Below are 22,840 nucleotides of genomic sequence, written 5' to 3' on the forward strand. Positions count from 1 at the left end.
CACTTCCACTTTATTTTCCGGTTTCTTCACGGGAGTTGACGACATTTACCCATCCATTCGACCGGTGGGTCCTTCCGCGATTGTGACGACCGAAACCACTTCGAAATCCGGCGATGTAGGACCAAAATGTTTCTCTTCACTGCGAAAAAAGAAAACGCGTGGACTGTACTTGATGTATTTATTTCGACTGACTTTGAAAAAGAAAAAATAACAATAATAATAAAAACTGGAATGTTATTCTGGACAGCGTTGCCAAATGCACCGATTCGACGAAACAGTCCTTTTAAATTCCAAACGCGCTCAAGCAAAATATCCGAGATCCTATAATAGGATGAAATAATTCTAATCCGAAAAAAACCCACATTGTGTACGAAGTCCTTTTGGAGTTTGAAAGTTTTCAATACTTATGATTTCTAGTCAATCAGAAATATTCTTGAAAGCTGGTAAGAATTCTTGAAGTTCTATCAAAATTCGCGGACCGACAAGTGAATTAGTAAACATCGTAAATCTTTTGAAATAAATTAAAAACAACGATTCGAAGTCTACAAATGTTAGATATTGAAACTTTACAAAACACAAAATTTTAGAACTTTTCAAAAATGACGAAGGAAGAGGAACAAATCAGGAAGAAGAAATCAGGAAGAGGCAAGTAGTGAGAAAAAAGAAGGATGAATGAAGAAGGAAGAGGAATTTTGAAGAAAGAAGAAAAGCAAAAGAAGCAAGAAGAAGGAAGAAGAAAAAAAATGGAAAGAAGAACTAAGAAGCAAGAAGGAAGAAGGAAATAAAAAGTACGAAGAAAGAAGAAAAAAGAAAGAAGGAAGAACTAAATAGCATGGAGTAAAAAGGAAGAAGAAAGAAGGAAAAAGTAAAAAGAAAGAAAAAAAGGAAGAATAAAGGAAGAAGAAGTAAAAGAAGGATGAAAGAAGAAGACGGAAGAAAGGAGAATAAAGAAGGAAGAAAAAATAAGGAAGGATCAAGAAGCAAGAAGGAAGAAAGATGAAGGAAAAAGGATGAAGGAAAAAGAAAAAAAGGAAGAAGTAGTAGGAAAACGGGAGAAGAAGCATAAAGCAAGGAAGAAGAAGAAATGGAAGATAGGAGAATGAAAAAGAAAGAAAAAAGATGTAAAAAGGCAGAAGGACGAAGGAAAAAGAAAGAATGAAGAATGAAGAAGGGGAAGGAAAACGAAAGAAGAAAGAAAAAAATAGAAAGAAGGAAGAAGGATGAAAGAAGAACGAAGAAGAAAGAGCAAAGAAAGTGGAAGGAAGAAAGAAGATGGAATTAGAACGAAGGAAGGATGGAAGAAGAAGAAAGAAGAAGAATAAAGGAAGACAGAAGATGGAATTAAAACGAAGGAAGGATGAAAGAAGAAAAAAGAAGGAGAAAGAAAGAAAAAAAAAAGGATGAAAGAAGAAAAATAAGAAAGTAGAAGAAAAGAAGTAGGAAAAAACGAAAGAAGAAGAAAAGAGAGATGGTAGAAAGAAAGAAAAAGAAAAAAATATGGAAGAAGGCAAAAGGATGAAGGAAGAAGGGGAAGGTAGATGTAAAAAGAAAGAGAGGAGTAAAAGGAAGGAAGAAGAACGAAGAAAGAACGAAGAAGAATGAAAAAAGACGTAAAATCAAAAAAGAAAGAAGAATAAAGGAAGAAAGAAGATGCAAAAGGAAGAATGTAGAAGGAAGAAGGAAGAAAGAATAAACCAGGAAGAGGCAAAAGGTAAGAAAAAAGAAGAATGGAGGATGAGGAAAAAAAGAAAGAAGGAAAAAGGAAGCAAGAATGAGGAAGATGAATACATATAGAAAGAAGAACTAAGAAGAAATAGGAAGTAAGAGGGAAAAGAAAACAGAACTAAGAAACATGAAGGAAGAAGGAAGATATAAGCAGGAAGAAGGAAGAAGTATGAAGAAAGAAGAAATAAGGGAGAGGGAAGAAAGAAGAAGGAAAAAAGAAAAAAGAAGTTTGAATGAAAGAAAAAAGAAGAAGAAAGAAAAAATAAGGAATAAGATAGAAGAAAGGAGGAAAAAGGAAAAAGGAAAGAAGTAGGGAAAAACGGAGGGTGAGGAAAAAGGAAGAAGAAAGAAGAAAGATGGAAGAAGTCAAAAGAACGAAGGAAGAAGGAAGAGGGGAAAGAAAGACGAAAAAGAAAGAAAGAAGTAGAAGGAAGGAAGAAGGATGAAGAAAAAAGAAGAAGAAAGATCAAAGAAAGAAGAAGGAAGAATTAAGATAATTCCATCTTTGAAGGAAGAAGGAAAAGAGAAGAATGATGAAAGAAGAAGGAAAAAGGAAGAAAAATAAGGGAAAGAAGTAAAAAAAAAACGAAATAAGAAGAAAAAATGAAGATGAAAGAAATAAAAAGAAAAACCCTGATTAATCCACCTAGCGGTGATGGTGCCTTTCTCGTGCATTATAAAAATAGTATTTTGGCCATTACTCTTGAGCGATGAAGATGGAATAAGGCTAAAGCAGTGGCGTTTCCCTAACCTCAATCTACCTGTGCACTGGCTTTAAATTTGTGAAACTGATTTGCAAAAATGCATAGAATAACTAGATTTTGATGAGCTGAAACGACTCTGATAATTTTTTTTTCTATTTAAACTGGCAAAATATCAAAATTTTCATTTTTTGTATCAGTGCACAGGTAAACAGTGAGGTTACGCGACGCCACTGGGCTAAAGGATGAAGAAAGAAGAAATAATGAAAAGGAAGAAGTGGAAGGAAGGAAGAAAGAAGTAAAATAAAGGAAGAAAAAAGAACGAAGAAGGAAGTAAAAAGAAGAAGAACGATCAAAGAAGGAAGAAGAATGAAGGAAGAAAGAATATGGAAGGAGGAAGAATGTGGAAGGAAGAAAGAAGATGGAAGAAGGAAGAATGTAGAAGGAAGAAGAAAGAAAAAAGAAGAATTATCTTAAAAGAAGAAGGAAGAAAGATGAAAGAAAAAGGTAGAAGGAGATAGGAAAAAAAAAGCAAGGAAGAAGGAAAAAAAGAAAAAAAAGGAAAATGGAAGAAATAAGAAGTACGAAGAAAGATGAAAGAATGAAGGAGGAATAAGTAAAAACAACGTAGGAAGATGGGAAAAGGAAAATGAAAGAAAGAAGGAAGAAGATAGAAAAAGTAGGAAAAAGAAAGAAGGAAGAACTAAGTTGAAGGAAAGCAGAACGAAATAATAAAATAAAACGAAAATAGATGAAAAAAAGAATAAGGATTGATTTTTCTCTTTTCAATACTTATTTCTCAATTCTAGCTTCTCGTATTTCACATTTTTCTTCTCACTTCTCAGTTCTAACTTTGCATTTCTAATTTATCTCTTCTACATCTCAGTTTTCATTTCTCAGTTCTAAATTCTCGATTCAAATTTCTCAGTTCATTATTTACTTCTCATTTTCTACTTCTCGCTTCTCACTTCCCACTTCTCACTACTCATTTCTTACTCTCACTCTTCACTCTTTACTAGTCGAAATCTGAGATATTTTTTTTTACCTAGGCGGCCAAACGACCCGTTTGGCCAAACGGCATTCGGCTAAATGGCCTGACACCGTTTTATGCATTATGTCGTTTTCAGAAGTTTCCCCTCAGATATGTTTTCCTCAATGTGGCTTCGATTTCCGATGAAGGACATTACGCTCCACAGAACATTCAACTTTTCGTCTATAACTCGTGTAATCTACACTCATTGTTTCACTAAAAAAATAGGCGTACCCTTTTAAAATATTTTCAGAACTTACACGGGAAAAGCAAAAATAAAGTAATTTTTATAGGATTCCTTTGCGTCACTCGGATGGTAATCACAATGTAGTCCCACCGCAACCGATGTGGCATACATAAATCGTGATATTTTCGATAAGTGTTTTACTTTTTACAACGGTGCGATTCTTCAAAGGTTATTTTTCTTACTTTTATCCTATGATTAATTGAATAATATAACCAGAATGAAATAAGGTGTTTTATACTTGAAAGTTAATCTGGTTGATATCATTAAAAATAGTTTTTAAACCGGGCCGGGTAACACTTTGAGTATCATTGATGGGCCTGAGCTTTCCTATTGAATAATCCTTATTCAAGGTCAAAACAAGCGGATTCGATGTCAATCATAATAAACTTTCACATTTTAAGCGAATCGTTCTGTGCGCGCAAAATCATAAAGCATTACACCTAGTGCCTAGACAGCACTAAACAACACACAAGGCGTCGTCATCTGAATCATGAATCAGAACTTACACGACTAGCGCCCGGCGCGATCACACTTTTAGTGCGACACACCCACGCCATTTGTTCCCTTATAAAGGAAAAGCAAAGCTCTAGAGTGGGTATCTTCAGCAAAACAGCACGTTGCAATGACTCACCTCTACTGCCAACCGGTTTCAGCTTCGGCATCGACGAAAGACCTCCGAATATTCCTCCTAACTTTTGACCTCCGTTACTATCACTTGCACCCAACGCCGCGGGTGCTGGTCCCTTATTACTACTATTACTGCTATTGCCAACCGTGCCGCCGCCAACTCCGCTGACCTTGCCCGGAATCAGCGGACCGCTCTTGTCCACCGTTACCGTCTTCTTTAGTTTGGTACCCTTCTGGATCGACTGTAGCAGCGCGTTCCGTCCATCGGCCGAGGATTGTCCGCCACCAAGTTTCATCGCCGGCGGTGGCGGTGGACCCGGTGGCGGAGGTGGCCCCGGCGGCGGTGGCGGTGGAGGCATTTTTCAGGAAGCTGGAATAGATCAGAGCAAGAACAAAACAAACTGATTAGATTTGGTGCAAGGTTTTCAATACACGATACGGTATCGTGTGATGTCTACGATTTCGAAAACTGACTCTCTTATCAATCTACTGGAACCCATTATCAATCAACACTCATAGTCGTTTATCGTTGCGACAATCAGCGTACATGTACATATAGCGGGTCTCAGGCCGAATTGGAGTGGAGTCAAGTCACTTTGCACTCGATATCAATCGTACGGAAACCTCACAGAACGGAATGTGTACTGACTGAACGTGCAAAACTGTTGCTCATATCAGACACGGCCTTTACCACCGTTATTATATTTATCATAAACAGCATATGGACCGGAGTAACCTTACATGCGGTGGCGTAACAGTGCCTACATTAACAGAGAACGAACGTGACTGCTTTGAATCGATTGGTTTCGAAAATATATCAGGGGAAAACTACCTTTCGTTGTGATATGTTCAACAGGTAGGACAGTGTGGAACATCGATAAAATAAACAAATTTAATGTGCATTTGTTGAATCTTTCCAAATTACTAATGAAATACATCTTATTTATTATGCACGTTCATGGTGCAGTTTTTTCATAGAATTTCTATCTGACAAGGCATAACAAAACTTTTCAAAATCATCCATAAAAAAACATAACATATGAGCTGAGTGAGACTACTGATTTGGATTCCTTCTTATTTCACCTTAGGGAAGAGCACGAGGTAATAGTCATCAGTAGCGATAAAAATTAGATATATTTTGTCTCCCGTGACGCGAAGAGACGAATATGTAGAGCAATCCTCGGCGCTTATCAGTAGGTCAGAATTGGACCATCGCTCAGTCTTGCTTGGTCACGACAGAAGTATGCATTAGTGAGTCTGGAAATTTTTTTAGTAGTCCTTTGAACAGCACTGAGTAAATAATTCGTCATTGGCAAATTTTAACATGAGATAACCAAAATTTCAATTGTGAGAATCTTCAACGTAACGACAGACCAAATGGATTTATTAATTTTCATCGATAAATTCCATCTTATTCATTTGAACACTAAAAATTAATCCTGACCTTAGAATCCTTTCGCAAATAATTGGACCCCCCCAAGGTTTAATTCTTTTGATTGAATCGTAACTCTCGGTCTGACCCCTCCCTCACCCTCCAGCGCCTTCCATGCCGTCTCAAATAAGCAAGACGATCTGTCAATTGACAGTCGGGATGTACTGAACCATTCTCATACGATAACGCTGGGCAAAATGTCTTAAATAGTGTGGTACCTTGATGCTGGGACCTCGTGGTGCCGGCCGGACATGAGCAATCTTAGGGAAGATCAGGTAACCAAGCCTGGTGGGTATAATGGTCGTTTTGGAAGGAAAGAGAGCTACTCCCGGAGGTGGAAATATGATCGAGCATCTGTTCACCACTTTAGGAGCTGTTCACATCGGAGTCAGTTGCCCATTTTAAGGGAAGCTATTCATCGTCCGAGTGGCAGCTAGAAATTCTACGCAAAACTGTATACACACTGAACTGCATTATGTCAGTATAGAGGAAATACATAAGTAGTTACAGAGCAACCCTGATGAGGCCTATAGCCTACCGTAGTTTCTACAATTAACAAGAAAACAAAAATAAACAAACGGAATGGATTCAATGGCAACATACCCTACAAAGAATAATTGACATTGTTTGGAATATCGGCACTTGGAACATGAGAGCATTGCATGAACCCGCACGAGTTTTGCTCTTGGTTCGTGAGTTGCAGAAGGTCGGCATGAGCGGTTTAAAACCGGAGAACAAGAATTCCGAGTGGTAGATCTCATAGCTAACACTTCATTCAAGTACCAAATCTACTATAGCGGTGGTGACAGAGCAGAACGTGGCGTTTTTCAACTACAGCCTGATCAGCACGCACGCCACAACAAGCGATAAGAAGCCTGATGACGCGAAGGATGCGTTCTATGAGAACCTTGATGAGGCCTACGGATTGTTTACTAAGAGTGCCCAATACAGGATGTAGATATGGATCTATTACAAAAGGCTGAAAGGGCAAAGATCGAAAAGACAAAACATCGAAATGGACAGAAGGTCGAAAGGTACAAAAGGTCAAAAGAGGTGAAAGGTCGGACCTTTAAACCATAAAAGAAGAAGGAAGAATGGAAAAGCGAGAAGCAAGAAGAAGGAAGAAAGAAGAGAAAAAGGCGGAAGAAGGAAAAAGGAAGAAGTATGAAGAAAGAAAGAAAAGAAGAATAAAAATAAAAAGAAGAAATGAAATGTCTCTTTAGACGTTCAATCGTTTGATTGTTTTCCTTTACGACCTTTTGTCCTTCGACCTTTTGTCTTTCAACCTAGGCATAAATGTCACAGGCTCAATTTATGGCAAAAGGTCGAAAAGACAAAACGTCGATAGGGACAGAAATTTGAAATGACAAAAGGTTGTAAGGGACGAAGGGTCTCCATTTAGCCTTCCGTACAATTGCGTAGGTTTGCCAATCCGGAGATCTTCTTCCTGCTTCTTTCTTATTGGCATTACACCCCCCACCGGGACATTGCCGCCTCACAACTTCCACACTTCCATAGTTATTAACTATGAGGTTCCAGAACCAAGTTACCATTTTTGCATTTGTATATCATGGAAGCCCATGGAAGCCGATAAAATTTCCAACCCGAAAATTTTTAAGACCGAATCGGGAATCGAAATAAGCCACCTTCAGCATGGTTTTATTTTGTAGCCGCACATCTTACGCACGGCTAAGGAAGGCGAATCCGGAGATGGCGAGTTTGAATCTCGGTCCGGTCCAGGCTGTTTTCGGGTGGGAAACATTCTAGACTCCCTGGGCATTGTGTATCCATTGTACTTGTCACACAAGATGCATATTCATGCATTGGCCACAGAAAAGCCTTCAATCAATAACAGTGGAAAAGCTAATATACTAACTAAGTTGAAGAGCAGGCAAAGTTCCAGTTGAATTGTAGAGCCATAGAAGAAGAAGACAAAAGGTCGAAAGAAACAAATGGTCGAAAAGGAAAAAATGTCAGATAGAAAAAAAGGTAATAGAAGAAGGAAGAAGTAAGGCAGAAGGAAGAGGGAAGAAGGAATAAAGGAAGAACGAAGAACCAAGAAGGAAGAACGTAGAACTAAGAAAGAAGAACGAAGAAAGAAAAAGGAAGTATGGAGAAGGAAGAAGTAAAAAAGAAATAATGAAGAAGAAAGAAGGAAAAGGATAGGAAAAGGAAGAAAGAAGAAAAAGAAGGAAGAAAGAAGAAAAAAGAAGGATAAAAGAAGATGTAGAAGATAGAAAAAGGATGAAGGAAAAAAGAAAAAGGAAGAAGAGACAGAATAAGAAAAAATAAGAAGAAAGAAGGAAGAAATAATAGAACAATGAGAAGGAGGAGAAAGAAAGAATGAGGGAGAAAGGAAATAGAAAAAAAGAACAACGAAGAAGACAGAAGATAGAAGGATAAAGGTAGAATAAAAAGGAAAAGAAGGCTGACAAGGCCGGATAGTTCCTCAAACGAAACAAGAAGTCTTAGGAAATTCTTTTTGGAATTCACGTACGTACGCCGCCAATGTTAGAAAAAAGTCAGTTGAATACTTTTGAATTCAGTTTTAACAAACTGATGTAAGGAACTTGTTGGCACTGCTCGAATTGGGATATTACTGTATAAGATAACGCTGATTTAACAATAAGGCTGAGGGGAAGGACCAGCTCCCGGCTGAACTTCTCAAACATGGCAGTGAGCAGCTTTATGAAGTTCCGCACCATATTCAAAATATGGGAAGACGAGGAATTGCCTGCTAGCTGGTTGGACGGCCTCATTTGTCCTCTCTTTAAGGAGTGCGCCAATTACCGAGGAATAACCCTCCTCGAACGAAATATCACAGCGAACGATGCGTTACAATATCCAGCGATTGTCGGCGGAAGGAATATCGGCTGATTACCGCCAGAAGCTCGACGAACGGATAAGTGCAATCAACGTTAGCGACAACATAAACGATCTATGGGAGTCGATCCATGGAGCGGTGAGCACAACAGCACGAGAAGTGTTAGGCACTGCACAGAGGCGACCCAGGACGGGTTGGTTCGATGTGGAGCGTCAGAGAATGACAGACGAGAAGAACGTTGCCAGAAGCCGAATGTTGGTGTCGGGTACCCGATCGAATAGAGATCGGTACAAGGAAGCAAGAGCAGCCGAAAAACGAACCCACCGCAGGAAGAAAAAAGAGTACGAAGAACAACTTATTAGTGAGGCACAGGAAAAAATGGAGCAGAACGATATGCGGAGGTTTTATGAGTCTGTCAATGGCGTGCGGAGAAAGACAGCGCCATCTCCCGTCATGTGCAACGACCAACAAGGGAATTTGCTGACAGATAAAACCGAAGGGGCTGCCAGGTGGAAGCAACACTTCGAGACTTTATTGAATGGAGGAAGTGACGGTGCATCGGTGAACAGAATAAATATTAGCGACGATGGACAAGCTGTGGAGTCACCTACACTAGATGAGGTTAAAAAAGCTGTTAAAGAGCTGAAAAACAATAAGGCTGCGGGGAAGGACCAGCTCCCGGCTGAACTTCTCAAACATGGCAGTGAGCAGCTTTATGAAGTTCTGCACCATATTCAAAATATGGGAAGACGAGGAATTGCCTGCTAGCTGGTTGGACGGCCTCATTTGCCCTCTCTTTAAGAAAGGGCACAGACTGGAGTGCGCCAATTACCGAGGAATAACCCTCCTTGATTCGCCGTACAAAATCATGTCCCGTATTCTGTTCAACAGATTGAGACCGCTTGAAGAGTCCTTCGTCGGCGAATACCAATCAGGTTTTCGTGAGGGCCGATCAACGACAGATCAAATGTTTACCCTAAGACAAATCCTTGATAAATTCCGGGAGTACAACTTGCAGACACATCATCTGTTTATTGATTTCAAGGCGGCGTACGATTCAGTGAAACGGAATGAATTATGGCAAATTATGCTTGAACATGGTTTTCCGGCGAAACTGATACGGCTGATTCGTATAACGTTGGACGGATCGAAATCAAGTGTAAGGGTTGCGGATGAAATATCGACGTCATTTGTTACCTTAGATGGCATTAAAGCAGGGTGATGCACTCTCGAATCTACTGTTCAATATAGCCTTTTGTGCCTTTTAAGAGGGAGACAGCGAGGATTGGACTCACGATCAATACCAGCAAAACCATACCAGGTTTGTGATGGGATCTCCCGACGGCATCCCCCAGGCAAGTATGCGTGTGATAGAACCGTTTTCCTGCCTAATTCCTCCCCATGTTCCAGCGAAATATATTGCACTCCATTACATCGTTTCGACAAACGGCAATCGGATGATAGTAATTCATCACCAGGACGCACAGTATACAGCATATTGGAAGCCCCGGCGCCCCTCGGCCCAGTCGTGCAAGAAGCAGTTCCAAGTCATCACAGTCGTCCTGGCCCTGTGGTCGAGGTCAGCAAAGGGGTCTTCCAGCCTGTGATATCAGGCAAGTATTCGTTTTGCAGTAGCTCATCCCTGCCTGACATACCTTCCAGTTCCAGCTCGCTCGGACCTATTGTGAAAGCACTCTCTAGACCGGTCCCTTCGGTAATCACGGACAGTTTATCTGATTTGCGGTTTTATTACCAAAATGTTCGAGGCTTAAGGACGAAAGTAGATGATGTCTTCCTGTCTACATCTGAGTTGGAGTATGATATCTACGTTTTCACGGAAACATGGCTGGACGATTGTATACAATCGTCGCAGTTGTTTTGCAACAACTATGCAGTGTTCCGTGTCGATCATTGCATTACCAATAGCTCTCGCCGACGTGGAGGTGGTGTTTTGATATCGGTAAGCAAAAAAATCGGGTCATCACTCGTTACTCTTCGCAACGGTGCGAATATCGAACAGCTGTGGGTTAAAGTGTCTGTTCGGGCAATTGATCTATTCGTTGGCGCTTTGTACATCCCCCCGATAAAAGTCAAGACAGAACATTTATGCAGTATCACATCGACGCTGCATCTGAGATCTGTAACTTACGGAAGGATTCAGACTCCATGGTGCTTTTCGGAGATTTCAATCAACCACGTTTAGTATGGAAGCAAGCGTATAGTGACCACGCATTCGTCGATGCTTTGTTACCGATTTCGCAAAAATCGAAACAATAAGCATCCATTAGAGCTCACAATTCTTATTTTACGATAAGCTTGATAAATAAATTATCTGCGAGTAAATTTAAATTAAAATCCTTCTAGAATTGTTAAAAAAAAACCCTAAGTTTGAACACCGTCTTTATAAAATATAATGCTATTGAGGGGACGATCGAATTCGGAACAAAATTAGCTTTTTAGAAATGACAGCCCTACTAGATCCGATGGAAGAGGACAGATAGCTGATAAATGAAAAGGGGACAAAAATGGATTTTTGGAGGCGAATGGGGTTTTTGGATAGATGATGTGAGGAGTATCGTGTGGATAATCAGTGGAAGCAGTCGAAAGCAATTGATAACGACGAGACAGCGAGTGGTGAAGCGGAAGATCCTTAGCCAGGACGTAGCCGTGATCTCAGTGCGATCAATGACCGCGAGAAAGTGCAAGAAAATCTTGATATGTTTTTCGGCAGCCGCTGTTGTTTAACGCGCCAACCTAATCGGTGCTATGAGCGTGCTATGTCATGACGCCCAGGTTGGTCAAACTTCCACCGCTATTCAGTCCGCTGTAACAGCCATGCTATTATCGAGGATCCACAAGAGCAGAATTCCCCGCCGACGGCACACATCTCCGCAAAATCATCGTTGCTTCCGAACGAATGGACCAACACAACGTCATAGTAATCGAACCCCGATTCCAAGGTACGTGTCTATCCCAGCCATCCAAAGAAGGGCCCCAACATCACCGAACAGCGCTGCAACGAACCCCCCCCCCTCTCTCTCACTCTTTGTAGCTAAGAACCCGAATAAACTGTTCAAATCAATCTCTCTTATCTCACTTAATCTTTAAAAAAAAACGAAAGAGCATATGGATGTGGCCTTGTTCGAATATGTGGTAGATCATCGTTTTCTATAATCGGTAAGTGGTAGTGTTCCAAGAGTTCTCCCGAGGCTAGTTGCCGACCCTGAGAGATAGCAGAAGAGGTGAGCTAGCCAAGGTACCTAGACGTACGGACGTCACTAAAGGGATCCTTTCAGCTTTGCAGTCACATATCTCCATGGCCAGCCAGATTATGCTCGACAACATGGCATTTCATGGATTACATCAACGAAATATGATCAGGAATTGCAATGAACGCATATTGGACCTTGTATTTAGCAGCGACTCTGATACTACCAATAAATTTACATCTCTAGCTGCGGAGGAGGTTGTCCCTATCGACCGCTTTCATCCACCACTCGATTTCTGTCTGCGTAACATTCCAGTCTGTGATATCATTTTCTGAAGAAATTAACCTCTCCGCACGCGATTTCCGCCGAGGTGATTTTGACACAATGTGCGGTCTGCTATCGAATACTGATTGGATCGAAGTGACGCAAAGTACTGACGTGGATTCTGCTGTTTCTGCATTCAACACTATTTTGCGCAATTGCATTGCCCAGACTGTCCCACTCATCCGACCTCCTACGAAACCAGCTTGGGACAACTCGCAGCTTCGTGCATTACGTCGTCCCCGTTTCAAATTGCTACAGTAGTACTGCCGCCAAAGATGCTATTTTTCTCGAAACATCACTGTTATGAATCGAGTGGCATATATCGTGGATATAATCGTTTTCATTACAAACAGTATATAAGGCGGAAACAGTACGATTTTCGCAGAGATCCAAAAAAAATGGTCTTTTGACAACTCCAAACGACAGGAAAATGGTCTCCACACATCGATGTATCTAGGTGACGGCTTGGCAAACAATTTGGATGAATTTGGAGCAATCCATACAGTACCACGTGATTTGATTGATCTAGACATTTTCCAAGTGACTCCACTGATAATCGAGTTGGCGCTTAAAAAGCTTAAGTTGTCGTTTTGTCCAGGACCAGATGGTATCCCATCGTGCATATTCAAGAAATGTGGGCCCGTACTAGGGGAACCTCTACTGTACATTTTCAACCAATCTTTGCAACAGCAAAAGTTCTCGACTGTTTGGAAAACGTCTCATATGCGGAGAGTTTTCAAAAAAGGTGACAAGTCAAATGTTGCTAACTATCGTGGATGTACTTCACTCTCAGCTGGTTCAAAATGCTTGGAAACAATTGTGAATGATGTTATGTTTGGATCGTGTCGCACTTACATCAGTAAAGCACAACACGGCTTTTATCCTAGGCGATCTGTGGAAAGTAACCTTTGTGACTTTACATCAACCTGCATCAGTGCCATGGACAGTGGCGCACAAGTAGACGCAATATACACCGATATCAAGGCTGCATTTGACACAGTGCAACATGGAATCCTGTTGGCTAAACTACGTCGTATCGGGTTTACGGAAAGAGTTTGCAATTGGCTACAGTCGTATCTTACAGATAGATGTCTATGCGTAAAAATTGGTGCAACCGAATCACTTTCCTTTATGCCTGGCTCTGGAGTGCCACAAGGAAGCAATTTAGGACCTCTACTGTTTACGTTATTCTTCAACGATGTTAGTATTCTCCTGGCCGACGGTGGTTTACTAATTTACGCTGGCGATTTGAAAATCTTCCTCATCGTACGAAGTGACGCAGATTGTAGGGAACTTCAAAAGCTTTTGGATATCTTCGCACGATGGTGTCTCATGAACTACCTTCAAGTTTCCAAATGTTGCGTTATCTCATATCGTCGACGGAAGTCTCCGATATTATATGATTACAGCATAAATGGTCAACAAATTGAACGTGTGGATAAACTGAAGGATCTTGGAGTGTTGTTGGATTACCAACTAACATTTAAGCTGCATTTCTCTTATGTAGTAGAAAAAGCCAATCGTTAACTAGGATTCATCCTCAAGATTGCTAGAGTTTAACGACCCAATATGCCTGCGCGCCCTATACTGTTCTTTGGTCAGATCCATTTTGGAATTTGCGTCGGTGGTGTGGTCTCCTTATGAAATATTATGGATCACGAGAATAGAAGCGGTACAAAGAAAATTTGTTCGACATGCATTGAGGAATCTGCCGTGGCGTGACCCGTTAAATTTGCCTCCTTATGAACACCGTTGTACCTTACTAGGAATTGAACCACTACATGTACGTCGTAAAACTAACCGGGCAGTTTATGGCGCCAAATTAATACATAGTGAAGTCGACTGCCCTGCTCTGCTGGAACGTGTTCGTTTTTATGCCCCTGAACGTACCCTTCGATCGAGGCAACTAATACAACTATCAGCTAGGAACACTACTACGGACTTCGTAACCAGCTTAAGTCCCGTAGTCTGCAAACGAAAACAAAACTCGCGCTGTGTACTACTCTGATTCTTCCGGTGATACGGCCATGAAACATGGACGTTAAAGGAGGCTGATTGGAGAGCTTTCGGAGTGTTTGAGCGTAAGGTGCTGCGGACAATACTCGGCGGTAAACAGGAGAACGGTATCTGGCGGCGTCGTATGAATCACGAGTTGTACCAGGTGTATAAAGGGCTGGATATCATTAAGCTTATTCAACACGGCAGACTACGGTGGGCTGGTCACGTTGTTCGTATGCCGGAAGAACGTCAAGCGAAGATAATATTTAATAGAGAACCCGGAAGAGGCCGCCGACTTCGTAGAAGGCCGCGTACACGATGGCTTTTTGCAGTTGAAGAGGACCTGAGAACGCTCAATGTTCAGGGCGACTGGAAGCGATTGACCCAGGATCGAGTCCAGTGGAGAAGGGTACTCCATTCGGCGTAGGTTCATCGAAGAGCTGTAGCACATCAAATCTCAAGTAAGTATAGGGTAGAAGGTAGTACTCTTCTGAAAGGTCAGACTATTACAAAGAAGTGAAAGTTTCGTTAGAGCCAATTCATAAACGAAGAATTGGCGTAATATTGCCTTCCTCGTATACTAAGTATACGTGAAGGCTATATGATCGCTCCAAAAACAAACTTTTTATAGAAGGCCCGGAGACTAATAGTGTTATATACCGATTGACTCAGTTCGACGAATTGAGGTGATGTCTGTGTGTATGTGTGTGTGTATGTCTGTGCGCACCCACCCAAAAAAATGTGGTAAAAGTGTCACTCATTTTTCAAACACTTATACTTAACCGATTTGCTTGCAACAAGTTGCATTCGATGCAGAATTCTATCCCATTATTTCTCATTAAAAATTGATCGAACCATGGGCTCGGAAGTTATGGCAAAATACAATTTTTTATTTGTACTATAAAGGCACCTTCACCGCTAGGTGGATTAGTCAGGGTTTTTTTTATAATGCACGAGAAAGGCTCCATCACCGCTAGTTTACTCTGTGGGTTTTACTTTTGAGTAGATACTACAAGCTTTGAGTTTGACTACTTTTTATTCATACGACCCAATTTCAGGCACACTTTAGACAATTTTTACTCTACCGTTTGGATGTGTGAAAGTTTGGTGAGCGCCAATTTACATTTTAACAACCAGGGTCGTATCAATAGTGCTTTGCCTTTAATAGTTGGCTAATTTTATAAGCGTATATGTAAAAAGATGAGGTCTTTCTTAAGCTAGTGGTAAGATGTAGATCTATAAAAAGTTGCTAAATCTACAACTTTTGATAGATCTACAACATTTTACCACTAGTCTAAGAAAGACCATTATTTTTTTCTCAAATTTTGGCGGAGAGTAGATGCAAATTTATCCGAAAGTTATATCATTCAGCAGCAAATTTAATTAGGATGAAGATACCTAACTTACAATAAGTACTTATAATAACAGAAAATAATAATTTGTTCATTTCTTGAAAATGGTTAAACTGATCAATGTTACCCCGGCGATCAAAGTTCCCCGGATTGCGGTACATATAACTATCCCTTTCTTGAGAAAAGCATGTCAAGAAACAATACCGACCAATTTCCTGGATCGAATTGCAATCTCCAAGCCATTGTTACTTCCCTGTCACCAAAATTGTTTTCATCGTGGTTGGTCGTGAAGACAAAGTATAACCCAGTCGATAATTTTTATTAATAAACAGCCCATAAATGGAATTATTTGGCAATTCCACCCGCCAACATTTATCACTGCTTTGCTGTTCCAATCGTACAATTCAATTAGCCATGGCTCGCAAAGCACATAAACCGTGACGCGCCAGACGTAAAAGCAAAGAACCACAACTTGCCTAGGACGCGCTATCTGTGGAAGCGATTATGATAGCAATCACGCCCGTGGGTGTCTCCAAAATATTAACAAGCGCACTGTTCCGATCCATAGCTGCCGGAAAAGGTGGAGCTTGCAATCTACATAGTGTAAAGTGCCGCGCGTTGGCATCTAGCGCTATCTATTTTGTGACTTCCTTGCCTATAGCCAGTGGTGGCATTGCTAACTCAAATCAAATTCAAACAACCAACGCAACGAAGTGACTGCTGACTGTTCTTCCACCTCGACTACGACGACGCGTTGGTATAGCGTAGCGTGATGAGTCGAGTTGCAATACCAGCCGATTCAGTCGGTATCGCGCCCTCGACAGCATTGCGGGGGAACAACGAAGAACGATGATCTGACTGAGATCATCAATCGCATCTCGCATATCTCGTTGATTCTGCTGAGATGATGATCCACCGTTAGAGTGTTCGCGCAAGGTGCATCAAAGTACAACAGATGTTCTCAACCTTCGCAAGAACATTAAACCACGTTCCTACTTAAATTTTGAATTTCTTTCCACTAACTGTTTCAGAAACATAATTTCAAAAATCGAGTAATTATTATGCTAGTTTCGGCATTAACGGTAAAGTCACTCCCACGTGACTGTAATTAAATAGGGGAACTGTTCAGCACTTTATCTCATAGCTCCTATATTCATCCCATCAAAAACAAAACAATGAAAAGGAATTTTATTTGTTTTCTTATTTTTGTCATTTTGTTTCTACAGTGAGCACGCATGTTAGCTAAAAGAAGCGACGCGATTGGTGCTGTATATCTTTGTTTTGCGATGAGATGAAAGCCAAAGTTCACCCTCAAATGTTCGGGAACCCATGCAAAGATACAAAGCCGATTGAAGCCCTTCTAACCAATTTCGTGCGTTCATCGCTTTGGTGGTTATGATGTTTACTTTATTAAAACAGTGTGACGCTTGCAACGAGCGGCTCGCTCGCTCATTCTCAGCTTCAGCAGGCGCGCGTAGATCTGGAAGCCCCGATAGGTATGTTGCGAAGCGTGAAAACGAAAACAAAGCATGTGACGAGCGCGCGCGCTCGGCGAGATCTGTGCTGGATTGTGGGGTTGTCTGCGTTTGCAAACAGATCCAACTAGTCTGAGTAGGTTTGGGAATCGCACCAAAGTTGATGTGGTGACATTATTTATCACCGTGGTGACAGTCTGAGTAGTTTTAGTCTATCTCAATACATATGGAAACGGGGTAGTATTATCTTGCATAATAATACCAGTAGATGGTTTCGTGGCTATTTGCTATAATTATTCGTTTAGTGAGGCTTATCAAACCAAGTATGCGAAATCCACTTTTCGTACCATCAATAAGGAATAGGTCGAGATGATACTGATTTTTGACTGATAAAAGGAATATAGATTGTCTAATCATAGTAAAACTCGTACATAAGAACCAGGGGTGGCTTGGATAATCCTGAGAGAAGGCTGATGGTACGATAACTTTTGGGGGAGGGGGAGGAAGGATCCTTCCCAGGCTTCCGGATGGGGATAACTTTCGCTGACTTCCAGGATGATGGAAAGTAGCTGAGTCTGAGACACTGATTAGAGATCAGCGAAAAATGCTCAAAGAACGGATCACTCATGTGTTTGAGCTCAAGATTCAGGATACTATCGAAGCCTGGGGCCTTCATGTTCTTCGATGATTTGGTATACGCCGTCAATTCGCCAGCTGAGATCTCCAACTCCTCCGAGAAGTCGTTGGGAGGGTTTGCAAACGCGTTAAAGGCTGCTTCGTGTGGATGGACTGACGATGTTCTGTTCAAGATTGTGCGAACTGACGACCTATTTCAGCGACCTTCTCTGCAGGAGTTATGAAGCGATCCTTAGAGCCATTATTGTCTAGTGGGATTAAAGGTGGAATGGGCCGAGGCTTGGATTTTAGTATTTTGATCATTTTTCAGAACGGCTCTGCACAGTCCGGGAGAGGGCGGATCCTATTCGAGAAATCGTTATTTCTGAGGTCCTGCCTGCGAGTGACATTCCGCAATCGAATCAAATCTTTGGTGAGTGTATCGATAGTCAGGGTGTTGCTTACCTGCCGAGCCGTCGGTACATGTTGTTCCCGGGCCACCGAGATCGCCTCCTCGATGGAACGCAGCTGTCGATCGATTGCTTCAGGCGTTTCCGGCCGCGCCTCGTAGTCGACGATGTCGTCCACGCACCTTTGGAACCGGCCCCAGTCGACGATGCCGATTCACTGAAGCTTCAACTTCCGTCACCACCGGATAGTGGTCCGAGCTGAGCTCCTGGAAGACGACCGGCTGGGAGTCTTGATTGTGCATATTCGTGATGAAGATGTTGAGCGTTGCATGGGCTCCGGACAGTGTCAACCGTGTAGGGCTGTCAGGGCTCAGAATGGTGCAGTGGCCGTCGTTGGACCAGACGACTCCGTCCCGGTTTGAGACGGTGTTTCCCCACGATTGGTGCTTTGCGTTCAGGTCTCCGGCGATGATGAACTGCCCCTGCCGCCGAGTGAGCTTGACTATATCCCTTCGTAGCTCGGCTGACGTGCCATCGTCGACGTTCGACATTAAGCCACGATGAAAGTGACGACTCCGACGGAGGTGGTGACTTCCACTCCAACGGCTTCGATGAATTTGAGCTTGAAGTCCGGCAGCAGGCGACAGGTGATGTTGCTTCGCAAGGTGATTGCCACTCCTCCCCCTCTGGAGCTTGTTCGATCGAGCCTCACTAGCTTAAAACCCGGAATTGTTGCACTTATCTCGGGCTTCAGGTGGGTTTCGGTGATTAAAGCCGTGTCAATCTCCTTCTCCTGAAGAAAATCGCTGAGCTCGACGATTTTGCTCTTGAGCGAGCAAGCGTTCCAATTTACCAGACCCAGCCTAGTAGCCATTTTCAATGACGAAAAGACTCAGAGTGTGGATCTGGTCGAACCGGGATTTACAGCTTCGAAGCCGTGCCCCAGGTTGGCTGAATATTGGAGCCAGCTGCTCCGGCTGAATATTGGAACCAGCGGAGCGGAATCCTCCGGGGGTAGAGGATGCTCATCTTGATGTCGGCGGAATCCAGAAGGAGGGAGCGGGGGCCATTCGCTGGAGGATGGAGCCGGCGGTGCTGGAGTTTGAACCGACGCAGCTGCTGCTGCCAATCGCTTGTACGGTTGTAACGGTGGGAGGACTGGAATCGCTCGACGGGGAGCCGCGATGGCCGGGTAGTTCACCTCGTTGACTAAAGGAGCACGGTTCTTCTTCGAAAGGTTTCTGGTGTAGGCCTTCTTCCGGTTTTCCAGAAGCTCGGCTCGCTTTGGGCAGCCCTTTGTGGTGGCCCGATGTTTGTCGTCACAGTTGGCGCACTTGGGATCGGCCACCTCCATCTAACGTCGCGGTGCACTGGGCGATATCGCTCCCAGTCAACGACGGTATGGTTGATTATATTTACGATTTTATATTATACCAGCTTCAGGTCCTGGAAGGCGGTGGAGCCATGCTTCAGGTGGACCAGATAAAGCTGGTCTCGATACCTTCTTGTCTTGTCGTGACAAGCAACTTTGTGCACAGCGACTGGCTTGAGTCCGCTGCCTTCCAACTCCTGGATGAGCTCATTTTCCTCCATGTCATGGAGCCCTCGCAGCAAAGCCTTGAGCGGCTTCGTGCCGGGGAGGTCATGAGTGTAGAACTCATATCTGTGGACCTCGAGGAACTCCACGACTGACTTGTGATGGTCCGTGTTGGTGGGCATCACCTTAACGCCTTCACTGCAGAGCCGGAATGTGCAGTTTAGGCCTTTCGCGATCAATTCCCGGAGCTTTGGTCGCAGTTCCGGCGGGTCGCCTCTGATGAAAACCGGCGGGCACTTCTCCTTCCGCACTGGTTGAGTTTGTGGCAGCTGCGACTGCTGCTTCTCGCGCTTCTAGCGCGGATTGCCGGTGTCGTTAAGTGGCAATGACGAGTACACGTAGCTCTGCAATAGTTGTTTGGAGGGGTTACCCGCGCCTCCAAGAGCAGTGCGCTTAGGCACTTCGAGCAAAAAACACGTCTGTACGTGCTGCTGTCTCGAACTGGAATGGGTGACCCCGCCCCTTTGTGATCTGATATGGGTGTAAATATAATGTGCACTCATAACGATTAATGACGGGGCGGGGCTAATGGAATTACTTCATTAGATATAAGAAAGCTGCTTTCCGGCGCGCGCCAGCCATTTTGATCGAGATTCCGCAGAAAACGGACCGTTTAGAGAACAAAAATTCTAAGAATCCTATAAAATTTTCTCGCAAGATTCTGAATTTGGTAATGGGCTGTTGGTTATCTAAGATGCGTATTGTTGCGAAGAAAGACTACAGAAATTATACTCAAGACGAATTTTCTTCATATGACAAAACATTATCTCTTGGCATCTGTCTGTCCGAGCGACGTTCGCCGGTGGGTGGTTGCTGCAGATAGTTTCCATTGAGATGGCGTCTTCATCAATTTTATACAAAACTGCCGTAATCTGAAAAAGTGACGTATACGCCATTTTCCAAAAATGTGTTAACGAGTACTACTCATCGAGTTCTTTAACGGAAAAATGGAAAACATGTATGTTGTAAAATGGCTGTTACGTCACTTTTCCAGATTACGGCAGAAAAGCCACCATTTTGAACAAAAGAAGGTTGATCCGACTATCCGAAATAAACTTTCTCAAAGTGCAAAACTCAATCGTAACTAGCGAATTTGATAGCACGTCGGAGGGAGATGATGCAATAAATTTGAATAGATGGAATCACTAACAGCAACCAAGCTACCACGCAATTAACTCTTTCTTTCCATAAAATATATAAGATATATATAAGAAAGCCGCTTTCCGGCGCGCGAGCTAGTTCTTCTCACGTGAAGAGAGGAACGAACGACGCACCGAACGAGGAGTCGGACGTGTTTTCCTGGTACCAACAGAGAAACTATAGAGCTTGTTCCAGCGTTCCGATCCACACACAGATCCTTGCGGGGTAGTCTGGTGTGGACACCGGTCCGCCTAGCACACGGGCAGCCTATAATTCCCTGTTGCCTGTAGGCAGTAATTGTCAGCCAATACAACGGCCAGTACTTCGAATCTGACAAGAACAATGAAGAAGATGAAAGGTGACAATCCAAGGATGTACCCCGAATGATGCACCCCGAAGCTGTCGCAAACAAAACACCGTCGTGAGGAGGATGAACAATCCGTCCTTGAAAACATCATAGCGAGCAATCGGTACAGCACCGGCGGCACAGCCGTCAATGATAGCGATCTCGGTGATTTCGACGATGATGCGGACACTGAAGAAAAAGAAACGCACTCCAGTTAGTGCTACAAAGAAGAAGCCTCCACCGATTATGGTGAAAAATGTCACTCTGGACAAACTGATGAAGGATCTGGATGCCGAACGAGTGTCTTGCGAGTTCAAGCTCTGCCGTGTTGGCACAAAAGTGTCAACCAACAGTAAGAAGGACTACGATGCAGTCATCTCGTACCTGAAACGACGAAAGGCGCAGTACTATTCCCATGATTTTGCGAGTGAGAAACCATTCAAGTCGGTGGTCAGAGGACTACCAGATATGGACACCAAATCCATCGAAATTGAGCTCATCAATCGTTACAAACTGCAGCCGTTGGGTGTTTTCCCAATGAAACGCAAGGAAGAAGAAACGAGAAGGTACTACTGTAACTGCAGATGCGCTTCGAGCAGTGTGCTCCATTGTCAGGTTCGTATGCCGCTGGAAGCCATATCGAGGTTCCCAAACCGAAACTCAGTGTCAACGCTGCCTGGAATTTGGACATGGCACTAAGCACTGCAACTGCAAACCTCGCTGTGCCAACTGTGCCCAAGACAGTGGATTTGATGGAAGGAATCAAATTCAAAACCGCCAATTGCAAAGGTAACCACCGGGGAAACGACCGATCATGCTCGAAGCGTGCCGAATACCGGGAGATAAGGAAGAAGGCTTCCACATCTAACCAACCCGGAAGGAAGAACAGCGCTCCTCCACCTCCGCCAACAGAACTTCCCTCCTCTCCGGACGAACTCCGCTCCAGCCCCCTCACCCAGCTGGGTTGGCACTCGGGCTGGTGCTCCTCCACTACGGTTCACCCAATCGCAAAAAGAAGAAGAAGAAGTAGGCAACATCGAAGAGCTGCTGCCAGACAAATACAGCGTGGAGAAGTTAATGGAGATCTTCGACGAGATGGTCACCGCACTACAGGAATGTCAAAACAGACAGGAGCAGATCCGTACACTGGGTCGATTCATCATCAGATATGGCTGCTAAACCCATCAAAACTCTACTGTGGAACGCCTGCTCGATATCGATGAGGCAGCGCTAACGGAAACCCATCTCAAGCCGGATCTCAACTTTAGTCTGATCACATTGGCATCCGTCTGGATCGCCATTCAAACCGCAAAGGTGGAGGTGTCGCCATCGCCATCAGCAGAAGCATCACGTTCACCACTCTTCCAAGCTTCAACACATCGGTGATAGAAGCAATCGGCATTGAAGTAGCATCGGATCTAGGACCGGTGAAAATGATAGCAGCATACTGTGCAAAGCAATGTACCAAGGAGTACAGTGACAAGTTCAAGCAAGACCTCAGCAAGTTGACCAGATGGAGAGGAAAGTTCATACTGGCTGGGGACCTGAACGCAAGGCATGAAGATTGGAACAACTGCAGACGCAATACGAACGGACGTCTTCTCGCGGACGATGCTCAGGCAGGATACTATTCTATATTTGCACCGGACGACCCCACATTCCTATCAGCAGTTGGCAACCCATCCACCTTGGACATCTTCTTATCAAATCTTGGAGACAACATTTCCCAACCACTCACCATCAACGACCTGCGATCCGACCACTATCCGGTGGTAGTCACTGCAGGAA

General features: G+C 43.2%; 1 protein-coding gene across 1 annotated transcript in view; it reads right to left on the reverse strand.

The window, feature by feature from the left end:
* The window catches only part of LOC134222829 (WAS/WASL-interacting protein family member 1), a 72,352-nt gene that overhangs the window by 26,894 nt on the left and 22,618 nt on the right, over positions 1-22,840 (reverse strand). Inside the window, exon 2 of the mRNA XM_062701978.1 lies at positions 4,335-4,700. Coding sequence (XP_062557962.1) covers positions 4,335-4,689 — 355 coding nt within the window. The 5' untranslated portion in view covers positions 4,690-4,700. The remainder of the gene's footprint in view (positions 1-4,334; positions 4,701-22,840) is intronic.

This window comes from Armigeres subalbatus, chromosome 3, assembly GCF_024139115.2.
Source record: "Armigeres subalbatus isolate Guangzhou_Male chromosome 3, GZ_Asu_2, whole genome shotgun sequence".
NCBI classification, from domain to species: domain Eukaryota; kingdom Metazoa; phylum Arthropoda; class Insecta; order Diptera; family Culicidae; genus Armigeres; species Armigeres subalbatus.